We start from the raw sequence: 27,594 nt of genomic DNA on the forward strand, positions 1-27,594 counted from the left end.
CTTCAAAATGCATAAACAACACTTTCTGCTCTGTAGCGGGTAAATATTAAGTTAAAAATATGCCGCTTTTGCTGGGATATAGTAGATTTTCTGGGCATTCCGAAAACATGCAAAACTGAAAATTGTCGATTTTTGATATTTGATGTTGTTGAAAGGAATGAGCGATATATAATTACCATAGAGTTTACAGCATGTCACTTTGACTCAGTCTTATTTTGATTGTCAATTATACGAAGGCTAGATGATCAGTCTTGTGCTTCAGGTAAAACATGTCCACAATAAAACATGTCTGACATACAACATATTTTGACTCCCCTTTGGAAATGAACCCGGAACCTCCAGCAATGTAGCTAAACATATTGACCACTATTCTATATGGGTGAACTAAAACTGTAATCTGCAATCATCTAGATCAGTTCTCCGCAACCTTTTCTCACCTATGACACACCAAAATTCTTCCTAGAATTCCGTGGCACACCAAAAGCTAAAACATATAGACCATTGAAAAATTATGTAGTTATAAATATTTTATAATTTGTAAAAAAGGCTAAATGTTATGAAAAAAATATCATTCTGTGTTAACACACATTGAGAAATTATTTTTGTATTTAAATACATAATGAAAAATTATAAAGTGTCAAATACATTGAATTTGACCGTGGCACAACTAAATCCTGCTCACGGCTCACCAGTTGCGGAACACTGATATAGAAGACACTGATTCGTTTGTTTGATTTGCTAAAGCATGTGATTTAAAATTAGGAAAACATCAAAGATTACATTGTGTAATTTATGATTTAACATAAAGCATGCGTGTTTCTCAATACCGAAAACTTTCTTTGATAACATTACGTCTTAGACTACCAAGAATCTTAAGCATTGATAATAAATGAACGCGTAGAATATAATCTTATTTATTTTTATAACCTTTCTCGTACTGATCATTCAAAAATTACATGTGATCTGAAGCAGGGTACCAAAGGACCCCAGTTAAGATTTGTATGGAAATCGTAGTACGCAGTTTGCAGTAAGTACAAATTTGTCGCCAGCTGAGTAATAGATGCTATGTCTGTTTCAACGCGCAGCCAAGCGCCAACTGAATGCTTCCATTGGATAGTAATAGGCCAGAAATAGGAACAAACGAAAGTGGAGTAGTCTAGCTGTCTCAGTCTCTCTTTATAGTAATACCACATTTATCAGAGTAAATAAAATAGTATGACGCTATCAGATAAAATAATTAACGTACTGATATATAAGTACGTATATCTCATAATACTTACTGATTGTGCTTTTTATTAAAAACAATATTTTGAAACATTGCAACACAAAGGCGGCGAATCGCCAGTCAAGGTTAATTTGTTACTGACTCACAAAGCCAGCGATTTGCCGGTTTGTCTTTGAAGTGATTTTTTTTTACAATTAAACTGAATGACAGTAATTTTTATTATAAAAATGACATTAATAAATAGGTTTCTGTTACTGGTTTCATAATAAACTGTAATAATCACAATATTACCATTTTTATTTAGTGTATAATTTATACAAGTTTATAAAAGTTATAAAAGTCTTTATGTTATTGAAATTATAAAAACTCTAAAAATTAAATTAATTAGCGCGTTGTATGAACAAATTATGTCATCTTTATATGTGGTACAATGGGTTCATGATTTTAAATATTAAAAATAAAAAAAGGAAATTTTTCTAAAATACTATTTTTAAGATGACAAAAAATATGGAGTAAGTAGCTCTTATAATACTAAAGTTAAGGAATTAAATTTCATATACGGGGGATTTCAATCCCCCTGTTAGATCCGGCTAGGTTAATGATAAAACTTAAGAATTGCTCAAGTAAAATTATTTTCTCTGAGAAATTGCAGGTACAAGGTAGAGTACGTCAATTGTATGTAAATAAGATTATGTCATAATGTGTACCTACTGTCTAGCTACGTGGAAAGTGTAATTATATTAATATGACAGTGTGGCTTTATAGAGTTTGAGCTTTGCTGGACAGTGTTTGAGGCGATTCACAAAATGGCACCTTTGTACATTTCTGACTCTGTTATCTAAATTTTAAATTCAGCCACACATCCCACTACTTCACAAACTGTACTAGTTAAACTTTTCTGAAAGGGTTGAGTAGAAACTCTATCTAAACTCTATTAAAACATAGTATGGCTCCAGAGCAGTGCAGTGGTGGGATTCAGCCGGTTCGCTAGGACCGGTGTCTAAATTTTTTAGAGTTCGCCAAACTGGTCCTTAACCCTTTGTTGTCACACAATATTCCGATTGAGTTCATGTATCGGAGCTAATTTGGTGACGATTTATTTGATAGGTTATAACTAACTAACTAACTAACCATCACGCCGCTTCCCCGCAGTGGTAGGCAGTGAGAATCGAACGCCACACCACTCTGTCTTTGCAAACATTCTTCCACATTCATGCATCTCTTCATACATACCCGCTGATTGTTACGAGTCCTAACCTGACCACTTTAAAATATTTGGCATACCTGATCGTGCCATTTTCAGCATCTCGCATTGCCAGCATCTCCTCATACATACCTGACGATTATTACGACTCCTATAATAAATTATAAATTATCCAAATTTAGCATCGATTGATTTTTTATACAAAGTGAGATGGGAGATGAAAGTCATTTGAGAGCATTTCAGGGCTTATGACAAGACACTTTTTTTACACTTGTGTAAGTTCATAATTTTGCCCAATCGAGCATCTAGATTGCATTCATTTTGAAAGTTTTATATACTCATATGCGCCATTGCAATATTTCCTTTTGTACGTTAGCTTAAGTTTTGATAAATGTGGAATTTTGAAAAATGGTGCTATTATTATCTGAGAATTCGTGAAGTATAAATCTAATGCCTCATCTCCATTGAGTCATCTATAATATGAATAATGAAATTCATCTATAGGGTCAAAAATTCAGTATCTGATAAAAATTATATTCAAAATAATCTCTAGTTATCCAAGAACCTAGATAAAAACTACTACTTAAGATATTTCAAATAAAGGATTAAGCTTAAAGATTAATAAGACACAAGAAAATATCTAATGCGTTGCATTGTAAATCATTTTTTTACTGCCTTATATAAATAAATCATTAGGTTTTTTTTAATGCGTCATTTTTATTGCTATAATAAACAATTACTAATTTTTCTATAGATTTCATCATCAATCATGTTTTGATGAATAATATTATTATCGTTTAAAAAAAAATAGACCCTTATCTCAAATTATGTAGAAATATTCATTTTAAAGAAGTAACATCCGAATGTTGTAAAATTATTTTCAAGTGCTTTAAATATTTATTTTAACTTGTAAAAGAGTCTCAGTAGCCTCTTAACCCCTAAAACTCCTTAATTACTACATTTTACTTGACTTATTTAATTTATTTATAAAATATATGAAAAAAAGGGATTTCACATTAGTTACGAGTTGGAACACCATATAATGTCAAAATAAATATTGGGATAGTAAATATGATCATATAATGGTTGCTTTGGCTATTGCTCTGAACTTTAAAATAAAAGAATAAATTGAACGTTTTTGTCATGATGTTGGATTATTGGCTAATAAATTAATAAACAAAATCACAAGACTATCGATAACATTCTTATTGAAATCTGTAGGGAACTAAGGGAGATATTAAAGTTTAAACTTTAGATATTTGAATAAAAGGAAAAACGTGCATATGGTTTATTGACTATGGTTTATAGAGCTGTAATAGTAGTAGTATGGATTGTTTGTTTACCACTACACTACCATTTGTGTTATACAAATATGAGGGGAGGGGGGGAAGGGAGGGTGGACCATAGGCATGAACAAATAGAGCCACCAATAATTTAGCAATGACACCAACATTAAAATAACTCCATCGTTTCTGTGACGTCATTCATTACCAATGTACGAAAATAATGTTTTTTCGATGGCAAATTTTCCAAAAGAAAATTATGAATGAAAATATTAATTATATCGGCTGTTATAAACACAAAACGAGTCTAATACAATCCTTTACAGGTTGAGTATGTTAAATTAGATATTCCTCCAGTCTGACAAAGATCCATTGTGGTGTATGTTTGCAGAGAGAAGCCCAAGAGATATAAAAACATGTTAAAATAATGGATACAACGCCCTTATCAAGTTACTTTGACACTGTAACATGAGTGGTATGTTTGAATCACGACACACACCACATGGGGATGGGCTAATAAGACAAAGAGTGGCAGGCTTTTGAGAGAGGCTGATGAAGAGCTCCAATCTCATCATAAAACCGCTTTTGGAGTACAGATGGGGACTGGATATATGGCAGCACTGGAACGCAGTATTTAATAGCTAGCAAAATGATCTTCTCACATCATCTCTCCAGAATTTTTACTGTTATTTACAATATTTCTGATTTTGTTTTTGTTCATTATTTTTATATGCAATGTAGTTGTAAACAAAATATGGCAGACTAAATAATACATCCACCGCTTAGTGGAGCTGAATTAAAAATTATCATTAATTTAATCCTTGTATACGATTTTCTAGTACATAATCCATGCGCCACACTAACCATGGAAGTTGTAAGGGTTAAACATATGATTTTTGTAGAATCATTCTGACTCTTATCTACTCTCAACTGTGTCCAAATAAACGATCTTTTTCTTCTATGGATACCTCTATGCGCATCAAGATAGAATACAGAAGTATATATTTAATAAAGAAATATATTGTTAAGATATTTAATAAATAAAGTGGTGAAAAATCACAAATATTATTAATACCAAAATATACTAAACTTTTGTGTGACCCATCATGACATGGGATCCAAAGCAGGGGGGACACCGTAGTCACATAAAACGCACTAAGATTGTCAGAAATGAAGACTCTAAGAAGCATATCTGGCAAGAGTCTACAAGAGTGAATAAGGAACAACAGGATAAGGGAAATATGCGAGATTGAAGATGTTTTTAGGTAGGGAAGGCAACGAAGAAGACAATGGTACGCGCATGTGAGGGAAATGGAACCATACAGACTCCCCCACATTGCGCTGTACAGCCGACCCCAAGGTAGACAACTCCCGGGCAGACCACCAAAGAGATGGATCGACAGCTGGGAATCAACATTGCAGGAGACCAATTCCTCTTAAAAACAGGCCACAAGGCCTACATCTAGCAGAAAAAGATGAATCATTAATATCAGGTTAACTTTTAAATTTCAAGCAAACCACGAGACCTTAACCCAATAAAAATATAGTTTGATTACAAACTAATTTTACAATGGAATTATTCTAATAATTATATGGTGGGTAAATAAAACTACTTTAAAGTGTTTTTGATAAGATTGAAGAGTCAATAAAATCAGTCTGATACCTGCAAAAAAAGGGTATAAAAGGTAAAACGTTTTCAAATTAGTGTTTCAGTTCAGAATTTTATTAAATTCAGTAGGATAAAATTATTTAAAATGTTTTCTAAAAGTTTTCTTTGTGTCTTTGCATGTTTGGTGTTTGTCAATGTGGTCCAAGGGACTCCTGGTACTAAATTTTTAATTTTTAATTTTATTTATTTTATTATATTTTTATTTATTTCATATTAATTATTCTGATTTATATAGTTTTTTTGTATTTCATTATAAAAGATTGTTTTCTTTAAGCAAAACCAGTTTTAAATTGAAATACTTAAATGAAATAAAATACAGTTTTACATAAAAAAAAAATATTTTCCCTCCGTCAGCATATGGTATTAAATTTCCTCCTTGATTTTTTGGACATTTTTACAATTTCGAATTGAGATCTTTTGAAAATATCGCAAGTATTATAGGAAAAAAAGAGAATAAATATAAAGAAAGATAATAATTTACAAATATTTTTCTCTTATCGTAAAATTCAAATTAAATTTGTTAAAATTAATAAGCTTTTATAGTATTTTTACGAAGAATTCAATGAAGAATGGTCGCCATCTTGACATATTTCAAAAGGTCTAGAATAGAGTTGAAAAGTATGGTGAGGGATAATGCTGGCACACAAATAATAAATATGGAGAGAAAAAAAACATGTTCATGTCTTATAAACATATAGCATCCGTCGAAGGCCAAGTGGTCCTCACCAAAAAGTTACATTTCCAATATTGCACAAAAAATCCTTTAAATGCAAATCTATGTTCTGTTTATTGTATTCTACCGAAATCTTAATTAAACTTGTGGTAAAACGTGACTAATCCTGTGTTAAACTAATATGAAATCATTAAATTGCACCAAAGCACGAATAATTTTACAATCTGGAATTCCTGATTACTTAAAATCATATATAATGGAAATGTAACGTTTTGGCGAGGACCTCTAAAAGTTTCCTTATTAATTCAACGAAATTTGGAGTTAAGAAACATTCCTATTGATGTATTCAATTTCAGACAAGGTGGTTTGCTATGTAGCGAGTTGGGCCATGTACAGACTAGGCGATGGTAACTTCCCTCTAGATCAAATCCCCCCTAATCTTTGTACCCATCTAATCTACTCTTTCGTTAATGCTAATTGGAATAGCAACCTTGCACATATGGACGAGTGGGCAGACATTTCATTAGGTGAGTTTTATTGTCCTTACTTGGTTTGTAAAACTATGAAAAAGCTAGACATAATATTCATTCTCGTAATAAAACAACTGATGATAAATGCATTTAACATCATAAGTGTTTGTATGGCTGAGATTAAATTCAGCATACCAGTGAATAATAGTTGGTTCCCTAATGCAGAACTTTTATAACGCTTAACAATCCACTGTTTGGTTTCAACAGCATTTTCCCATCTATGAAACAATGTTTAATTAACATACAAAATTCATTTTAACTTGTAAATTAATTGTCGGAATGCCATGAAATTATAAAACTCATAGTTTGAAGGCTGGTACTATCCAGCAATAATATAGTTCTGACAACAGTGTTGCCATATATATGTGAGACTGGAGACTTACTCAATGAAGAGATAATGAAATCTTTCTTTGGTATTCTTACCTTTTTGCAGTTTATATATTTTGAATATGATGAAGTAAAAGCTTTACGTATATTATTTACTTAAATAATTATAATAACAAAGTATAGTTTACGGTTTGTAATACTATAGATGTAGCTTAATCTTATCTTTTATTTTCTACTTTATAAATAATTCCCCTTAATAAATTTAAGATTTTCAACTCCAACTAATGAAATGCAGAAAATCATTGGTTTTATTAATGCTGAAATTTCGACATCTTTTAAATTTTTATTTATTAAAAATATTGTTTGATTTAAGGCGGGATGGAAAAACTAAACAGTTTGAAGAAAGCAAATCCCAATTTAAAGACTTTAGTAGCAATGGGCGGATGGAATGCTGGCTCTGAATTATATTCTGCAGTAAGTAAAAAAATATTCAATTACACTATTTACTACACCAAAATCATATTACGCTTCATAAAATAAAATAAAAGGGGAAATATTTAACAATACAATAAAACAATTATGTAGCTTTTTCCACATTTATTTTATTTGATGATTTACTGGGTTTAACTTTTACCAAAATCTTATAAATGTTATACATGCAATTAAGCAGGGTATACGGGGTATAGAACCATGTTTTTTATACTGTTTATTTAACTAAAACAATTTATTAAATGAATTTAAGTATTGTCTAAGTATAATAATTACATTTAAAAGATGTTAAGAGTTTCAAATAGAATTTTTGTAAAAAAATTAATGAAATGGATTTTGTAACTGAATTTAGATAATAAACAAATCTATCTGGAGTCACTGGTTGACAGCTCTTTCTACCAGACTGCACTCATCCAGGAAAAGTCAGTGTACTTTGAAATGTAAAATTCCCATCAGTTTTTTCTCATCATGGACAGAACATCAAGGCATTTATAGATCGTTTTCTAATAGGTAAAGTAATGATAAATGTATATGTGTGATGTAATTATTTATTATTTCTTTCTTATGACAGTTTTTTTAATTAAGTTAATTCTCGGATTTCTAATCTATCTAGTTTTTTACCTTTACAAGATACATATATGAATTTGATGCAAATATTTTTGTTTAAATTCTGGCTTACATTATCAAACTATTAAAGTGAAACAAATCTTAGTCACAATTGTCGTCAAGAAAAGATGATTCAGTTGGCTTAGCCATGTACTCTGTATGCCTCCCGAGAGCCGCCATCAAGTTTGCCTCTTTTACAAGGCATCAGGTTAGTGCCGCCCAGGACGTCCACTGCTGACGATTTGTCGGCAGTTCTCGTTAGAACTTTGGGACGCGGACCTGTCTGAGGATGCAAGGGAGCTGGCAGCTGACAGAAAAGCCTGGAGACAGTTTGTTGACTCCAGATATGGCTCCGGATATGGTTTAATATATAAAATAATATATTTACTTCAGATTTTATTTAAATAATAAGCTGTATTTTAACTGCTTTCTATGTATTTAACCAGATATTTAGTGATGCCGGTAGAAGGCAGGCATTTGCTGTAAATGCCGTAGCATTTGTGAAGAAATTCAACTTTGACGGTTTGGACCTGGACTGGGAGTACCCGGCACAGAGAGGCGGTGCTGCTGCAGATAAACAGAACTTTGTGGACCTTTGCCGACTGCTCAAGGCCGAACTCGGAAAGGAAGGTTTGCTGTTAACGGCGGCCATGGGACTCTCTGACTCCATTGTTCAACAGTCATACGATGTTGCCAATCTAGCAAAGTAAAAACTTTTTATTTACTTCATTGTCATTTGGAAAACCCATCAAGAGCGCTTTTTTAAAAATCATAATTTAAGTTGGAAGTTTACCACTATATATATTAATATGTACATGCTATAGGTATTTTCATGAAAGAGTTTTTAGTGAAAATATTCTGAATAATCACACTATGTACTACACTTTTCATTTTAACTCTAAATTGTGTTTTGTTTCCTATATAAAACTGTCTCTCGATTGAGTAAATTCGATGGACTTTTTCTAACTCTTATCAGCACCCAATGGTGCATAGGGCACTTCATAATATAAATGCAAAGTTATTTTGATTGCTAACTACATAAGGACACAGCGATCAGTCTTGTACTACAGGTACCATTTAAAGTGATATTAAATAATTATTAATATCACTGTGCACTGGTAAAATATAATGTGAAAAATAATTAATAATTTCGCCCTTTCTGAGAACCCATCTGGGACCTACAATATGGTACCCAAATGCGTTAACTACTATACCACTGAAGCAGTCGACAATAGATTACATCCCCATATTTGTGAATGTATTTGTATTTTGTCCCTTATAAAATATGTGATTTTAATTTCGTGCCAAATTGTGTCATTTTTATATAAGGTGTGTGAGGTCTGTAGTAGCTATTGATTATTTTGAAGCTAGCATTGAAAAATGCATTGTAGTGATTCTGTTCCCACACTAATAAATGCATGAAAAAGTATTTTTAATAAATTGACACAACATACATGCTTTTAAAGTGCATTTGAATCACTCAATACTGCTGATGTAGGGTTAAGTACCTACCTACAACAATTATAAGTACCTATTTAGAATGGTTTTCCTATTTTAAATATTCAAAGAAAAATAATGAGGGGAATCAAAGATATTGAAAGTCACAGTTCTTTTTTTAAAGGTAACCTACCTATAAGTAGAAAAAGATTCAAAAGCATTTGCAATACATTATTTTTTTACATAAAGTGTCCGGTAACGCTTTTGTATGATTTTATTCATTTATTTTTAACGTCATTATTTTGGTTTGATACCAATTTTTTTATGTGCAGATTTCTATAGAATGTATCGGCAACACAAAAAGTTTTTTTTATTTATTAATTGGGTACTCACTTTGTGGCAATACCAATAAATGTTTAATTAAAATTTATTTACTTAATACCATTAATTCTTTAGTTTGGATACGTTCAGTATCAATATCTTTTATATTTTTTGTCACAATAGATTTTAGGAAAAAGTGATTTATACCAAGCAAAATATAAATATTTTTTTTTTAAAGTTTCGTTGCTGGCATTACAAAGATTTTTCTACCTATGCTTTATAATTTTCTGATTTCAGATATTTGGACTTCTTTAATTTAATGGCTTACGACTTACACACAGAGGGTGCTACAGGACATAATACTCCACTGTTTGTATCAAACGCTGAAATTGGCACTTTTGATATTTCTCTTAATATTGTAAGAAATATATTTTTGTAATAATAAAAAAGTAAAGGCCATCACTGAAAACCCTGCTATAAAAAACATGACTTCATGAAACCATATTTTAAATTATATTGTTGGTAATATGTGGGTTGTCAAGGCAATAAGGATGATATTAAAGAAGAATATATGGCCTCCTGAAATAAAATTGACGCATGATTTTGCAATAAAATATATGTAAAATCTAAAAAAAAAATCACTTCCCAGATACAGTTTTGTCCACAAAAACTCACTTCAGGACAGTTTAAAAATTGTCCCTAATTTATTAATTAAAAACCCTCTTGATTTTATTTTTTTACATGTATATATGATATCTTAATTTACATTTGATTTAGAAATCGTGCATTGATAATTGGATAAGTAATGGAGCTCCAGCGAATAAGTTGGTTCTTGGAATGGCGCTTTACGGTCACAGTTATACCCTCAGCTCTACATCTTGCACGACAGCACGCTGCCCATCTTCTGCAGCAGGAAATGCAGGCCCCATCACTCAGCAACCCGGATACCTCGGGTACAGTGAAGTAAGAAAACATATCTAAATTATTCTAAACCGAAGAACGTATCAACAGATCCTTGATTAAACCCTCTGATGACCTGTGATGAAGATTTTATTTGAAAAAAGGGAATTCAAAATAATTTTAACAAATCATACATAAGACATTTTTTAATAGAAACAATACATATTTCACCTTTTCAATAACCTCGTAGGGTAGCTATAGAATACATTTGACTATCTCATAAAATAATACACTAAAATTAGTCTGAGCTATTATTTTCTTGCTATGTATATATTATAAGAACACAAATATTACTCTTCATTCTATTTAAAAAAACTTAAAATATTATGAACATTACTTATAAGTACATATTTTTTTCAGATTTGCCAGAATCTTAAGAACGTGAATGCAAAAAAGAACTGGGATGATGAAGCAAAGGTTCCTTATTACGTCTTAGGAAATCAGTGGGTCTCGTATGATGATAAGAAGTCTTTTGAAATAAAGGTAATTGCGATATCATAATAGTTATTATTTAATGAATAATAAATGCGTAATACTTAAAGGACCTTTGACCGAACGTGGTATATGTATATATATATTTTTTTTTGGGTTTATGATATTTTCATGCAGTGTATTATTGATGATTTGTATATCTGATATATTTCATGGGAGATTTTTCTTGTGATTTGTGTGATCAATTTTTAAATATAGTATGTAAAAATTGTTTTAGCATATAGTTTTTTGACTACTACAAGTTGTAATTTGTTGGATATTTTCCCTGTAAAAGTGTGCATGGGAATTAAAAAAAATACATGTTTTGGATTTTTGTGTAATATTAACACTTAAAAGTGTTATCACTCGTACCACTCCATCAGGATAGATTGATATAATACATAGTAAATTTTTACTTATTCTTTTGAATTTAGGATATACCTACTACATAATATTATAAAGACAAAAGTTTTTTATCATTGTAGTGTTTTCAGTTTGCAAATTCCGTTTAAAGTGATAATCTATTTGTTTAGTTTCTACCATCGTTAATTCTAGACAGTAACATGAAATGTTATATTTTTATGATATGAATACTTTACATGTTTTAGTTGGACTTCATCGAAAGCTATAAACTGGGTGGAGCAATGGTCTGGAGTTTGGAAACTGATGATTTCAGGGGAAATTGTGGAGAAGGAAAATATCCTCTTGTGTCTTTACTTAACCAAAGAATTCTCGGATCTGGGGTAAGTATTTTAATAATAATAATAATAATAATAAATTTGGATAACTTATAAAGCGCCTATTTCGTAAAATACTACCTGAAGGGCGCTTAAATCGGCTTTAAATCATCTATGAACCTTCTTCCTTGTCTTTTATTCACAATCAATGATGCAAAGAATTTAACCAAGATATTTGCATTGCAATCTTGATTATAAATCTATAAAAATATCCCGATAAATTTATTAAAATATTAGAATGCAAAAATACTAACATCAATGTAAATGTAAGTCAAACAAGTTGATTACGAAAATGAAGGACAAAAGTTTATGTTATTGAAAATAATTAGATAATTAACAATGCATTTTTTAACCTTCTCATACATCGTCGAAATATAAGAGTTTGAAATAATTAAATAGTTTATTTCTACAATCACCCGTTAACTTCCAACTCCATTATCTTGGTAAATCCTAAGTTTACACTTATATATGTGATGACAAGTATTGTGTGTTATAAAAATGTATCGCTTTCTATTTGTAAAGTATTTTTTGATTAACAGCTGCTGGAAAAAATGGCCAAATTTTGCCCATTGTTCCCTTTCCAAGTGCTCATATTATGAATTTGATATTTTTTAAGGTATCATCATCAACCACCACAACAACTCTCAAACCCGATTCTACAACTACAACAGCCAAACCCGAATCTACAACTACAACAGCCAAACCCGAATCTACAACTACAACAGCCAAACCCGAACCTACTCCAGAACCGGAAGTCCCAGTTGAACCAGAAATTATCAATCCAGAGCCTGAAGTAGTTAACCCAGAGACTCCGTCCACCCAAATATGCACCAAAGCTGGGTTTTTCAAGGACCCACTGAACTGCTCCAAGTTCTACCAGTGCTACTTGTCTAGCGGGAAGTATGTGACTGCCCACTTCACTTGTAGCAATGGACTTCTGTTCGATAGCAAAACTAATGTTTGCAACTATCCTCAAGTGGTCACATGCTAGATTAAATGTCTAAGAACAAAATTATATAGAAAATTTAATAAAATAAAATAAATTTGCAATTTATACATTGTTTTATTTTAAAGAAAGCGATACAAAATTGCACATTGTGCTGTAATTGGTTGAAGCTTTCTCCATTTGAAGAAAGGTAAGAATTTTTCAGAATTATTTAATACATTGTTGGCAGGAAATGCTTTAAAGCGTCTTTAACATAATGTTAGTGGAGAGGGTGAAGAATGCTTATAAGCTTATGTATTAATTTTAAATCAAACACAGATTTTTTGAGTCTACTAAGTTGTATTTTATTAACAAAAAACACATAAAAAATTATATTGTGACAATTGTTTCGCCTTGTTAGGGCATTATCAAACGAATGACATTCGTTTGATAATGCCCTAACAAGGCGATACAATTGTCACAATATAATTTTTTATGTGTTTTTTGTTAATAAAATACAACTTAGTAGACTCAAAAAATCTGTGTTTGATTTAAAATTAATACATAAATTAAAATGGAGTTCTACAAATTAAACGCCAAGTCAAAAAATAAAATGCTTATAAGCGTTGAACTTGCTGGTTAGATGAGACTAGGGATTGTAATTAAAACACTTATTATTATCAGTATTTATTAAAGTAATCAGTAATACATAGTCATAGACGCGTAGCGGTTTCCGTATTGACGAAGCACGAGTGTTCCAAGGCGAAGTACGGTGGTGGTCGTAGAGACGCATCGCTGGTGTAGAACTACGATGATACAGTTGAATATCCACAATGAGATGAGCTCAACAAGCTGCTCTCCGGCGCTACCATTGCTCAGGGAGGCGTCCTGCCCAACATCTTGGCCATGCTCCAGCCCAAAAGGACCAAGAAGGGGCAATAATACGGCAGCTCCACTTTACCCCCTTCAGACTCAGCGGATTGACGACGTTTTTCTTTAATATAATAATTTTTTTTTTATCATTATCATTTCCATATCATAATCCATTCGGTATGAGGTAGTATTTTACGAAAATGGCGCTGTATAAATCATCCAAAATTATTAATACTAGTCGCGGTACTGGTGGAGAATTGTGATCAACTGTGAGCACTGGTCAAGGACTGAGATGGTAGCTTCTGGGGGCTCAGCCTATATTTACCCTCCAGATCCTTTGTTCCCCTCCAGATGTTATGTTATTTCCAGACGCTATTCGATACCCAGGACGTAAGAAACCGCGTCGGCCGTAACATTGTCCTATGGTATGCTTTCTTCGAATCAGCAATTGTTATCTGCAATCTGCAACTGCTATTGGTGTCTGGTGCCTGTTATTGCTGCTAGACGTTACTTAATACTTAGAGGTGAATGCCACCACGGTGTTCTATTTACTTACATTTGGTACGGCGTGAGATGCCAAAAAACATTATACAGATCGGAATTGGGTTTGCGGTCACTAGTGATTAGTAAACAACCCTAATTAGTATACTAATTAGGGAGGTTGATGAAAAAACCGCCCGCAAACAATGTGTTAATATATTACAACGGAGCTTGAAATAATATTTCAATACATTTACTTCTTTTTTTGTGGGGGGAAAAAGCACCATGGACACTTTATAGGTAGTGCCGAATCCTCCCGGCTTAAGCCCCCCTCGTTCTTTACTGCTCGGTTCCTACCTTGCGGTTTACCCGAGGCAACAAAGTCTGTCTAGATTAGTAGGCTGCTCTGATGGCAGCAGTAGGAGCTCTTTAGACGGCAGCAGCAAATGCTGCCCAGATGGCAGCGGAGAAGGTTTCCCACACGGCAGCAACAGAAGCTGCCCAGCGAAGGGTGCTCAGCTGGTTGATGTTGTTCTGGCTGCGGTGTAAATGCAATAAATTCATTATATGAACTACACTAATCCGCTCATTCTGATACTCGATCCAGGACGGATCGTTCTGATGCTCTTGATGAAGCTTCCACCATCAGTTGTAAATGTTCTTCTTCAGCCCCCAGGGCGGCTTCTTCTGCCACCAGTCATGCCTTCTCCGCCTCGCCCTTTTTGCTGCGATCCTCGCTTTCTGCCTGGTCACCCTTACCCGTATGGCAGATATCTCCAGGCATCTATGGGCTGTTCAACGTATGAGGAGCTTTTTTTTTAGATGGGAATTGCATTTATTATTTACCTCGCTTATTATGTACAAGGTTTATAGATGATTTAGTGGATTTTTGTTTCTTCTAGCAAATTAAATATGTTTTTATTTGAATCTGTGTTGGGAACAGGAGGGATTATCTAGTGTGGGCCAAACAGGAACTTCTCAGCATTTGCTCATTGCTGGGAGGAAACCACGTTGCACTCCTCAGGAGAAGGCGGACTGTTGACTGACATCAGCAGTCCTTCCATTCCACAAGAAGAGGGTTCGGCATTTTGTGTCCTACTTTGGTTTATGTTACCAATGTCCTTCACTATTTTGTTTTTTGTATGAGGAGCTGAAGAGGGTGGCGCACAATAGACCAGAATGGCGAAGGTGTCATTTCGCTGCAGACCAATCCTCAAGATTGAGACCACAGAGACAAAAAATAGATGCTTCATTCCTATTGAAACACTTTTGAATTATATGCTCTTTTTTGACAATCTTACCAGATGAGATAAGGTTTTTTCTACTAGTTTATTCATGCGTTTGATGTTAGCTGAATTTTTTTCTTCCACTAGCAACATCAGTTTTTCTCTTTGTTTAAGATTTTCCTCCCGCAGAGCCTTCAGCTGGGATCGACGTCTATCAATCTCTTTGAGCAACACTCCCATTCTACTCTTTCTCTTCTTTGAGGGGAGATTTGAAGAGTAGGATTCCTCAGTAGAAGACGCGTGTGACGAAGGACTCGGAGCTCGGTCAGACAGCGAAGGGGGTGGGTCTCCAGAATCCAAGATCACAAGTTGAATATCCTGAATATACTGTAAAGCATAACAACAAAAAAAATTACAAACATTTTAATCACCTTAACCTTTATTTTATTTATTGTTTCGGCATTGACTTTGTGGTAAGACATGTTACAATGATTAAAGAAAACACTTGTTTTATACCACTTGAGTTTTATTAAAAACAATAATTATTATAACCCTTATCCGCACCCAATGGTGCATAGGGCACTGCATCGAATTGACGCAGTGTTATCTTGATCATTACTTACACGAAAGCAAGGTGATCACTCTTGTGCTTCAGGAACCAGTCCAGGGTAATATTAAATAAATAATACAGTGTAAAATCCTTAATATTTATTTTCACCCCCCCTGGGAATCAAACCCGGGACCTCCAGTACGGTAGCTAAACACGCTGACCATTACACCACGGAGGCGGACGTATAAAGACAATAATAAAACTAATAAAACTCAAGTGGTATAAAACAAGTGTTTTCTTTAATCACCTTAATCTTTGCTGAAGTATGGACGTAAATAAACGTCAGTGTAAAATTTACAGAAGTAAATTTTCTAGAAGTACCCCGGTGTAGGCAGTGAAACGGATTAGTATTTAGTTCAGTTAGTCAGCTAGATCCGATTCCGACCCGATGTTGGCCGGTACACAGACGCCCACAACCCCGACCAGCACAGCAGAGTAAGTAATGTAATTGAAAGCTGTCCCACCGCATGCCCAGATCTGATACAGAAGCATCCCGGCTGCCTGACAGTTCTGCTCTTGCTAAGCAATTTTTTTTTCTTAAACTAAGTTGCGATATTTTTTGAAAATGTGAAACAATATAAAATGGTATCTCGATTTAACTGTGAATTTATATTTAAAAGCTTTCAATATACCTGTCACTGCCAATCTAAATAAATACAAGATTGTAAGTCCGTCACCAAAATTTTCTAGAAGTTCCCCAGTGTAGGCAGTGAAAGGGATTAGTGTTTAGTTGAATTAGTCAGCTAGATCCGATTACGACTCGACGTTGGCCGGTACACAGACGCCCACAACCCGACCAGCACAGCAGACAGACACGGAACAGTGTTCCGTGTTCCAGTAAGTAATGTAATGTAAAACTTGTGCTATGAGTAGGCTTACCATACGTCCCGGTTTGACCGGGATTGTCCCGGTTTCAGACACGGGACCCGGTGTCCCGACTGGTTTAGACTTTGTCACGGTTTGCGCGAGCACTGTCTACTTATCTGTTCAATTTTGAAGCGTCGGCAAAATAAAAATGTATTTAGAGAGTGTTCTAGTTTAAAAGAATTAATTATTTGTTCCAAATATTTAAAAAAAAATTATAATTGTATTTGAAGGTGTTACACTCCTTAACAATTTATGTAATTTTACATAACAACATTTTGAGTGTGTACAAATCTGGATTATCTCCAATTATAGGAGTATTTTTCATATTATTTTTTGACATCTCATCAAAGACAAAGAAGAATATGGAAGTCTGGGGATTTACGGGGCTGACGACCGTCATAGGCTGGTTTAAGTGATCACTTTACACACGTGTAACATTCACCAATTCTACCCATTATTGACAACCACACCACTCAAATTCTTGGAAGTTCTATATATATGAACCAATTTAGAAACATTGTTTTTGAATCACTAGAGACTCTATTGGTGAGATGAAAAGAAGCTTTTTATTGAGCAGAAACTCTTTAATTAGTATGTGAGGTCGACTTCCATATCCTTCTTCATCTTTGATGAGATGTCAAAAAATAATATGAATTTTATATAAATAAACGTTTATAAAAAAATACATACAAATTTAGTATTTTTTCGGATTATCGTATTTTACATTGATTTCTATGGGAAAAATGTTTCGCTTAGCGAGTAAGATGCTGGAATGACTTATGCTCGTTATAAAAGGGTTCCACTGTATTTGTTTTTTTCCCTACCTGTCCTGGTTTGGAGCTTTATAATTATGGTAAGCCTAGCTATGAGGTTAGACTTGGAAGAGAAAGATTAAAAATAGCAGGCAAAAACTTTTACAACAAACCTTCTTCCACTCCTCCGCAGATTTTTTGCAGCCGTTAGCATCATTGTCAAGCATTTCACGGAGATTCTCAAATTCTACATGAGATGTTTGCTCATCTTGAGACGGCTGAGATATATAATTGTGATTACCAGACCTAGTAATGAGAAAACATATTAATAATTATGCAGCATTGCAGATTAGAATCAAAATTAAGAGGCGTATTTACTATGCACAAACCTATCGACAAAATAAGTAGAGTTCTCCGATTTTGGACTAGTTGGAAAGGGACTCTTCTGGTGGTTTGTCATTTCAGAAAACCGGTAAACTAATTTATATGTTACGCACACGATTTATAAGCAGTCATACGCAAAACAAAAAATATTGGTAATATTTACGTTTTAAAAATAAAAATGAAAACGACAAAGAATACATTCAAAACACCGCAGTTATAATATTGTTGACATGTGCACGCTTGTATACGTTTTTTAAAATCATAGAAAAAATGAGTTATGAGAGCTGTCATTCGGTGAGTGCGTTTAGTTACTTAAAGCTTTCGTAGGATGGTCACGCCGTTAAGCGGTTCCCAAACTAATAATAATTATATCGTCTTGAAGAGGATGATCTAGATCGCATGTTCTTTGGGTGCCCGCTAAATGACGTCTTCCCGAGATTCCTTTCAGACCTCTCCAGCATAAACGTCCCATTTCCCACTAACATCTCAACCTTATCAATCTCCCCAAACAAACTTGTAAATAAAATAATTTGTAAATATCTTAAAATTAATTGTATTAGTTTGTAAAGGTGTATGATAACTCACTTAAATAACTCACTTAACAAACAAACATTACTAATAAAACTAACCCCACTAACAGGAATACTAATTTTTGAAAGTTAAATGTAAATAAAAAATAACTCGACACTGGCTAGAACAATAAAGATTGGTAAAAAGCCATTAAAAAGAAGAAGAAGAAGATAATAATTATTTTGTCCAAATATGAACTGATCTGCTCAAAAATATTATTCGATTTCTTCCTAAACCGATCTGCTTTGATCTGATGGGAAGTAATTTACTTTCGTCTAAGGGTCATAATATATTGGCGGACATTCTATTAATTGTGACAAGTGAAACTATATGCAGAAATTTACCAAGTTTTATTGATGGTTTCGACAATAGACACATAACGACGCCTCAGTTGAAGAAGTTACATTTGCTTAGAGAAATTATTCTTAGGCACATCACATCAGTCTTATTGGTGCTACAAATATTATAGGAATAAATTGCATATTTATTGACTAATTATATTTAAATTGAATTAAAAAAATTACAAGTGATGTGTTACGCTAATTGAATTGTATCCTCTCTGCCTACCCTTTCAGAAGGCGTTGTGTTGGTAGTAGTAGTATATGTGGTCGATTTAGTTTGGCCTTTTTGAACTTATTAAGTGTGAATTCGAAGGATCGGGAGACGATCATCAGATAATGGTTTGGAACAATTCACAAATTCAGACACTAAGTTTAGCATAAAGCATTCTAGGAATTAAAACTAGGTTTCTCTCTCTTTGTTTGCTCAGTGCAAACTAAAGAAGATAGAAAGAGATAATGTTAGAAGAGTATTTGTCGGTTAAAAAGAGACAGACTGTAAATTGCAGTGCGCTATCTTTTTCTTATACACGGGATATTAACACTGAATGTTTGAATATCGAAATGCGTGTATTACGAGCTATGTAAAGTATATTCGGTGGTAACGGCGGTATGTTTTGACTTTTCTAGTTTGTTATCGTTTCCGTTGCTAGGGTGAAAAGTCCGCCTGGAAATGACCTGGAATTTAAGATCGGGGCTGTTAAATAATTAAACATTTTAACAAAAATGGTTGATATGGATTGGAGGACGATTTTGTCTTTCAATCATGAAGATATCGCGGATGACGACAAAGAGAAGATATATGACGGAATAATATGGATCGACCCCGGGGATATAGAAATGAGTTTTGGAGATATGAAAGGGCTGTTTATAGTTGCGCAAGAAATATTACGATACAAAGGAGAACAGGTAAATTGCGATACGTAATTTCGGTATTGTATGTTTATAATTATAATACCACCAATAGATGGCTGTAGTAAAGTTCCAGTAATTCAAGAACAACGTTTCGAAATTGGTTCATATATATATAGAAATTCCAAGAATTTGAATACTGTGGTTTTCAATAATGGGTAGAATTTGTGAATGTTACATGTGTGTAAAGTGATCACTTAAACCAGCCTATGACGGTCATCAGCCCCGTAAATGCCCAGACTTCCATATTCTTCTTCATCTTTAATGAGATGTCAAAAAATAATATGAAAATAACTCCTGTAATTGGAGATAATCCAGATTTTGTGAACAAGTATTTTGACACACTCAAAATGTTGTAAATAAATTATATTTATTTATTTTGTTGTATTGTTTTCTTGATGGAATCCAAGAAGAGAAAATATTTTGTAGTTTAGAAGTACCATTGATGGATAGTTAACTAATTAATAGTGATAATAAATTTGAATATTTATAAACAGCATTTTTTATAGAATTTTGCCTAAGGGTCAGCTGATAGCTGCACATTTTAGGGGAAACCTAAAAGAATACCCTTTAAAGTCACCACCCCTCGGTGTTGGAAGTTAAAAAAGCATTTTATTGAAACCATGTCAAGTTTTCATTTAAAACAAATATATTCTAATCATTTAATAACAAAATTTCCAACCGTCAAAGTCCCGAGCGTGCTATTGGAAAATGGTGTTATGTAGAAAGATACTAGTAATTTTTACATAACAGTTTAAGGTAATTTGTTAAATATGAAGAAACTTATGAATTATGATTTTTACCAATTCTTTTCTCATACAAATCGGTCACAAGAAAAAGTGGGAGTTGCGGGCAGTGGCGTGCACATAATTTTTAATCAGGTTAGGCAGAAGAGTTGGGTAGTGTTTCACTAAAAAGTTCATATATATTTAGTTCCATATAGAAACACTGGTCATGTTTCTACATGGAATGCGAGTTATCCAGGGTAGGTAGGCACTGTTTTCTGCCTACATAGAATCCATCTCCCCCTCCCGGAAACTCTGCGACCTAAAGTACGCAGATGATGCTGTTTTAATTGATGACTCTGTCGAGGGTCTTCAATTGATCGTCGACAGGGTAAATAGGTACTCTACGCACATGGGGCTTACAATAAATGTTGCAAAAACCCATGTGTTGTGCAACAGCTCATGCCTAGATGCCCAACAACCCTTGATGTTGAGTAACCAGCGCATCGAAAAGGTCGAGAGTTTACTTAAGTAAGTACTTGGGAATGTACGCGACTGAAAATGGCAGCCTTCAAAAGGAACTGGGAGTGCGATTAGGACTCACTGGGTCCGCATTTAACAGTATGAAGGCTGTCTGGAGATCGGATTTATACTCGGTGAAAACCAAATGCCGCCTATACAATGCCTGCATTGCTCCTGTTCTCTTATACGGCTGTGAAACATGGCACCTTACAAGGGCCCAGAGCAGCCGTGTACTAAGCTTTGAGAATAGGTGTTTGCGGAGAATCTTAGGCGTGCGGTGGTTTGACTTTGTGAGGAATGAAGAGATAAGGCGTAGGACGCAGCAAATCTTGGTCACAACTGTCGTCAAGAAAAGGCGATTCAGTTGGCTTGGCCATGTACTTCGCATGCCTCCTGAGAGCCTTAATCAAGCTTGCCTCTTTTACAAGGCATCAGGTTCGCGCCGCCCAGGACGACCACTGCTGACAATTCGTCGGCAGTTCTCGTCAGAACTTCGGGATGCGGATCTGACTTGGGAGGATGCAAGGGAGCTGGCAGCCGACAGAAAAGCCTGGAGACAGTTTGTGGACTCCATATGCTCCACCTAGGGAGCGGATATGGTTATTATTATTATTATTATTATAGAATGCACGCCTTTTCTTCTTCTTTTTTTTAATGGCTTATCACCCATCTTGGGTGTTATAGCCAGTGTCGAGTTATTAATGCTCGCCTCTGGTTGCGGGGATACTTTTTTGTACCTGAACATATGGAATATGGGATATTGTTGCGCTCGGGCAATAATATAGCAGACATATCACATATGTTTGTATGAGTAGGAGAGTTAATATAAATAATTATAAATCCGTTTTTTTAAACGCTACATATTTTTATTATAAATAATATTTTTTCTCATTTAGGTGCAGTCACTTACCTCGGAACTAGATAATATGGCGGAGAAACAAGGTGAAATGGAAGCTGAGTTCAAACTTAGCAATTTAAGAAAAAATGGTAATTTTCATTAATTTATTACACATTGTTTCGTTTTCTTTATAAAATAAATGTAAAAAATAGTTTTAATTTAAGAACTGACTATTTATTTGATTATTTTGATTATAAGTCTGTGTTTTCCCTTTTCTTTGTGGTAAACCAGAACTTTCTTTGTAGGCTAATTTGAAAAGGAACTGGCATTTTATTAGAATCATCTCAATTTTCTTTCAATAGGTTAAATATCGGGGTATTACATTTTTTCGTAGTAGCATTTATATAGAAAAATCGCAAGATAATCTGTAATATTCTTATTGAAATCTGTGAAGGCGAAGAAGAAGATGAAATGGATTAATCTATTTATATGTATTTCAATATAAGTATATTTTGACCAAACAAAACCAAATAACTGCCCGTGTGATAGTATTTAATGAAAATGGAGCTTAATAAATTTTCCTAAATAATTATTATTATTTTTAGGATACAATAAAATTAATAATAATAAAATTAACCAACTTCTATTTCAGTATTTTTGTAAATCATCAACCTAAGGATACTTTACAATTTTTATCTCCAATTTACAATGACTACTGTACTATAATGGATGATTTTTTTTTCAGAATCTTTGCAACAACGAGAATTATTAGAACAAAACGAACAGAAGGACATTGTAATTGAATCGAATAAATCCATTATTGAAAAGGTGACATTTGTATTGTTTATTAACAAATGTACTTATCTATATTTTAGTATAGTAAAACTCTGCTTAATACTGCTCCCTTTAATACTGTTTCAGTATTAGGAATTATTATAGGGATTCTCCAAAATTACATGTGATATGATATTTTGTTCCATATGATATTCGCATGAAATTGGGCTACGTTGGTTTGGGCAGCTATCATAATCAACGAAACATCTTAAATTATGCCTTGATTAAAATAATGCATTAAAAACACCATAAGTGCACTGTGTTCTGTAAATGTCACAACTGATTTGAATATGTTAACCAGGCTAAAAATCTTGCAAATTTGATCAAATGGAAATGGCTGAATAGTAAGGCAAAAAAATGTGTTTTATTTGTCGCTTATTGATAAAAATTGAAATAATATATGGTTTCACAGCTCACTTTAAAGATTTCTTCGCTTGAAGAACAAGTCGCTAACTTGCTGAAGGACAAAAATGGCGACAGCTCTTCGACATCCGATCCTGTATCGGAGATTGACAGGATCAAGGAATTGGGAGATGCTCTTAAAAAGAAAAATGGCCACATTAAAGAGTTGCTCAGTGACATCCAGGTAAACTTCTTGCAATAAACTGAACCAGGTATCTGAGAAACCGTATTACACTATCTGATAAGGTTTTGAAATTAATGACAGCTGGGAATCGACATTGTAGGAGGCTAATCCTTTTTTAAAACAGGCCACTAGGCCTAAACCAAGAAGGAGAAGAAGAAGAAGAATAAAAAGAAATTCTGTGTAATAGAACTGTATATTTTTCTCATAAAAATAAGTTACAACGTTTTGAGTGTGTCAGAATACTTGTTCACAAAATCTGGATTATCTCCAATTACAGGAGCTATTTTCATATTATTTTTTGACATCTCATCAAAGATGAAGAAGAAGTCTGGTCAAATTATAAGCTTAAATAATAAAAATGAAAATGGTATTTTCTGGCGTTTCTTATGTGTGTGATCCAGGATTCAGACCTCACATACTAATATAAGAGTTTCTGCTTAGTAAAAAGCTTCTTTACATCTCACCAATAGATGTCTCTAGTGAAGTTCTAGTGATTCAAGAACAAGGTTTCTAAATTGGTTCATATACATATACAGAACTTCCAAGAATTTGAGTAGTGTGGTTGTCAATAATGGGTAGAATTGGTAAATGTTACACGTGTGTAAAGTGATCACTTAAACCAGCCTATGACGGTCGTCAGCCCGTAAATGCCCAGACTTCCATATTCTTCTTCATCTTTGATGAGAAATCAAAAAATAATACAAAAACAAGTTATTTTTTCTCCACTTAATTATTCACTAGCTGTACACGCATTGCTATGGCTCAATCTGGTTGAATGGAAAGAAAAGAGAATAGAAAGTACACATTTCTATTATGTTTCATTTCACAATGCCTGTGAATCGATTAAAATATTAATAATCTATGAAACAACAATGCAATATAAAGCATTGAAAATGTTAAGTGACAGGTCCGCCGTAAGTAATATTTAGTATTTTGTGTGATGTTGGTACGTTCAACAGATGGCGCTACTATTGCGGTCCAAAATGCTGTTTTTCAATTTTGTAATGTAATGTTGGGTCAAAATTATGAAGAAATCGATGAATAACTTTACATTTAAGATATTGAAATTAATTTATATAGATATATGTACAAAATTATTCGGAGAGAAATCCCTGCTAAAAAATTATTCCTCTGAAGTTTTGAGATCTGAAGGGCACGATGTATATCTTCATATATAATAATTATCAAGTTAAGACCACATAGATTTCATGCGGTACCCTAAGCACCATATTAGTGCAAATATAGATCACAGATGTACTTGAATTACGTGATTTTTTTTAAATACGGAAGATAAAATACATTACTCAAATTATTGTTTTGTTTTTATTTTAATATTTGATATGCTTTGAGTAGGTACTTTCCAGAAAAGACGCTTGTCAACACTTATTTTTGTGTTCATTCAGTAGAACAGTTTTCAAATTCCAAAATTTTCTTATGTGTTTTCTCTCATTTGTTTTCTTTTAAAAATATTTTTCTTTTCCCGCCTCTTTTCTCCCGGCTGTCAAAAGTTAAAAAAAAAGTTGAATTGTTACCAAATTTTGTTAATTAATATTTAAATTATAATTTTGCTAACATTCAATGATTTATTTTCAGGTTATCAGCGAGGAAAATAAGGCTCTGCGTAGTAAACTCAATCACACCAAAGAAAAGTTATCAGAGGCGACTTTTGATATAAAAAATCTCTCCCTTTTAGTTACCAATACAAGGGGAGAAAATATGAATCTTCAAGGTACCACAACTATTATTCTAACCTTACTACACTACCATAACGCCATTTCTGTGCAAGGGTTAAGCAGTGAGGATGGAACAGCATACTTGGTTGTCCTGACATACAGACAGCTTCTTCTTCTATATGCACACATTTTGTCATACATGCCAATTAGTTGTGTAGACTTTTGAAACAACCAGATTTTAGGTTCTGATTGATTTTGTTATGCCGAGTCTTTCTTGGCTGCCTTCATTCTTTTCCATCATTCACATTTGCCAAATATACTCCTTCAGTCATTTTATTTCGTCATCCATTCGATCCATGTGTCTAAACCAGCTCGAAGACCCTTTCCTAATCTTTTGAGACTTGTCTGCAGGTAGAATAGTAAGGATAGGGAAGGTTGATGTGAAAAATACATCACAAACACCCAGACCAACTAAAATAAATATTTCTTGAATTTTTTGCAGTAGACAGACAGGAATTGAATCATATTCGTCTATCTATTTTTGCCACAGCTCTTTCATATATCAGTTTCCACACATTTGACAATAGATTCTAGACAAAATTTTGAGTGTGCCCAAATACTTGTTCACAAAATCTGGATTATCTCCAATTGCAGGAGTTATTTTCAATTGGAGATAATCCAGACTTTGTGAACAGGTATTTGGACACACTCAAAATGTTGTAAATAAATTATCTGGTCAAATTATAAGCTTAAATAATAAAAATGAAAATGGTATTTTCTGGCATTTCTCATGTGTGTGATTATAATCCAGGATTCGGACTTCACATACTAATATAACAGTTTCTGCTTAATAAAAAGCTTCTTTACATCTCACCAATAGATGTCTCTAGTGAAGTTCTAGTGATTCAAGAACAAGGTTTCTAAATTGGTCCAAATATATATTCTAGAACTTCCAAGAATTTGAGTAGTGTGGTTGTCAATAATGGGTAGAATTGGTGAATGTAACACATGTGTAAAGTGATCACTTAAACCAGCCTATGACGGTTGTCAGCCCCGTAAATGCCCAGTCTTCCATAATCTTCTTCATCTTTGATGAGATGTCAAAAAATAAGATTCTAGACAAATGATATACGGGTAGACCATAATGGCATCATTGCAATCATATTTTCATTGAGAAATGTTGTGTACTTTCAGCTAATATAGAGAAATTGAATAATGTAAACGCGTCATTAAAGGACCAAGTGAATGGGCTTGTAGAAATAACCAAAGAACAAGATTCACAATTGGATGAATTTGCCGAACAAATGGATTCCAGGATAACCCAATGGAAGGTATTCTTTTTTTCGCTTCATATTTTAGTTTTTTTTAAAAGAGAAATTTTGTGTTTTTTATTATTTACAAAAAATACTTAAAATTTATATATTTCCGTGAGCCTTAAGGTGGAGACTGACCGGAGTATTTAGTCGTAACGTAACACGTTACGATGCGAGCATTCAGGCAGTCAGTACAGCGAGCCGAGCGCTCCATCCATAGTTTTGGATGCTCGCTGATGCTAGCCGCGAGCGATGTTACGACGTTATGTTACAACGAAATGCTCCGGTCAGTCTCCACCTTAAGTGGCTCATTATTAGAAATAGGTATCAAATTGTGGTAGAGTGGGTTCAGGTTCAGGTTCAGTGCTGCAGAACAGCGTTTATTATTTAATATAATTTTGTACTTAAGTTATACATATTTATATATAAACATATATTTATTATTATTTTTTTATTGGACACTGTCTATCCTCACTAGGTATTTGAAGATACCTGTTCTGAGGTAGGCAGGTTATGATTATTCGTTCGAACCGTGAAACTCTGATTGAAGCGTCCGCGATACTAACCACTGGACCACAACCCGACACTTCTTCATATCTTCTTCTTCTTACCCTTTTCTGCACCCAATGTCTATAGGGCACTGCATCATATTGACACAGTTTTATATTGATCCTAATTTGTATTAAGGCAAGGTGATCAATCTTGTGATTGTATTAAACAAATATTAGTGTAAATAATCACTTATATTTATTTTTACCCCCCTGGAAAATCGTACCTGGGTACTCCAGCACTGTAACCAAACACACTAACCACTACACGACATAGACGGGAAAAATTTCATCATAAGTGTTTACTTCAATTACATACTATCTTTTTTAAGATTTTTACTGGTGTCTTAATATAGACGAAGTTCTTTTTTTCTTTTTAACCCTTATCCACACCCAATGGTGCATAGGGCACTGCATCATAGTGACGCAGTGTTAACTTGATCGTTGATTGCATGAAGACAAGGTGATCAGCCCTCCGCTTCAGGTACCAGTCCAGGGTAATATTGAATAAATATTAGAGTGAAAAAATCACTTTTATTTATTTGACCCCCCCCTCGGAATCGAACCCGGGACCTCCGGTACGGCAGCCGAGCGTGCTGACCATTACACTACGGAGGCGAGCAATAGATGAAGTAACTAAAATGTAAATATGTAAGTGTGTTAAGTGCTGGTTTTATACACTGTCT

At 33.7% G+C, this 27,594-nt stretch overlaps 3 protein-coding genes across 4 annotated transcripts in view; 2 read left to right on the plus strand and 1 right to left on the minus strand.

The window, feature by feature from the left end:
- The first annotated feature begins 7,086 nt into the window (after positions 1-7,086).
- On the plus strand, positions 7,087-12,974 carry LOC148303511 (chitotriosidase-1-like). The gene is made up of 8 exons (XM_088269821.1): positions 7,087-7,100; positions 7,285-7,385; positions 8,453-8,712; positions 10,062-10,182; positions 10,542-10,727; positions 11,085-11,207; positions 11,804-11,938; positions 12,549-12,974. Exons 2-8 carry the CDS (start codon positions 7,290-7,292, stop codon positions 12,921-12,923), a joined length of 1,296 nt encoding a protein of 431 aa, XP_088125947.1. The 5' UTR covers positions 7,087-7,100; positions 7,285-7,289; the 3' UTR covers positions 12,924-12,974.
- A 467-nt stretch (positions 12,975-13,441) lies between these two features.
- LOC148303512 (uncharacterized) lies at positions 13,442-18,323 on the minus strand. The gene is made up of 3 exons (XM_088269839.1): positions 18,055-18,323; positions 17,839-17,971; positions 13,442-15,823 (listed from the first exon to the last, which is right to left on the minus strand). The coding sequence occupies exons 1-3, from the start codon at positions 18,123-18,125 to the stop codon at positions 15,485-15,487; spliced, it is 543 nt and encodes a 180-aa protein (XP_088125965.1). The 5' UTR covers positions 18,126-18,323; the 3' UTR covers positions 13,442-15,484.
- Positions 18,324-19,597: 1,274 nt separating this feature from the next.
- Cep290 (Centrosomal protein 290kDa) overlaps positions 19,598-27,594 on the plus strand; it is a 38,654-nt gene continuing 30,657 nt past the window's right edge. The window contains exons 1-6 of one of the 2 annotated variants that reach the window (XM_088269841.1): positions 19,598-19,866; positions 22,013-22,103; positions 22,700-22,782; positions 23,201-23,374; positions 24,968-25,103; positions 26,242-26,378. In XM_088269841.1, coding sequence (XP_088125967.1) covers positions 19,684-19,866; positions 22,013-22,103; positions 22,700-22,782; positions 23,201-23,374; positions 24,968-25,103; positions 26,242-26,378 — 804 coding nt within the window. In that variant the 5' untranslated portion in view covers positions 19,598-19,683. Of the gene's footprint in view, positions 19,867-21,156; positions 21,716-22,012; positions 22,104-22,699; positions 22,783-23,200; positions 23,375-24,967; positions 25,104-26,241; positions 26,379-27,594 lie in introns of those variants that run through there. The other variant, XM_088269842.1, reaches the window with a different exon arrangement.

Source organism: Brachycentrus maculatus, unplaced genomic scaffold, assembly GCF_059751285.1.
Source record: "Brachycentrus maculatus isolate JH-2025_06_01 unplaced genomic scaffold, ASM5975128v1 h1tg000365l, whole genome shotgun sequence".
NCBI lineage: Eukaryota > Metazoa > Arthropoda > Insecta > Trichoptera > Brachycentridae > Brachycentrus > Brachycentrus maculatus.

Coding starts and splice junctions, on each gene's coding strand:
- LOC148303511 (XM_088269821.1), top strand. CDS start 7,290: ATGGAAAAACTAAACAGTTTGAAGAAAGCAAATCCCAATTTAAAGACT. Junction 7,386..8,452: donor GCTCTGAATTATATTCTGCA/GTAAGTAAAAAA, acceptor GTATTTAACCAG/ATATTTAGTGATGCCGGTAG. Junction 11,208..11,803: donor AGAAGTCTTTTGAAATAAAG/GTAATTGCGATA, acceptor TACATGTTTTAG/TTGGACTTCATCGAAAGCTA.
- LOC148303512 (XM_088269839.1), bottom strand. CDS start 18,125: ATGACAAACCACCAGAAGAGTCCCTTTCCAACTAGTCCAAAATCGGAG. Junction 17,972..18,054: donor TCTACTTATTTTGTCGATAG/GTTTGTGCATAG, acceptor TCTCATTACTAG/GTCTGGTAATCACAATTATA. Junction 15,824..17,838: donor CTGCGGAGGAGTGGAAGAAG/GTTTGTTGTAAA, acceptor TATGCTTTACAG/TATATTCAGGATATTCAACT.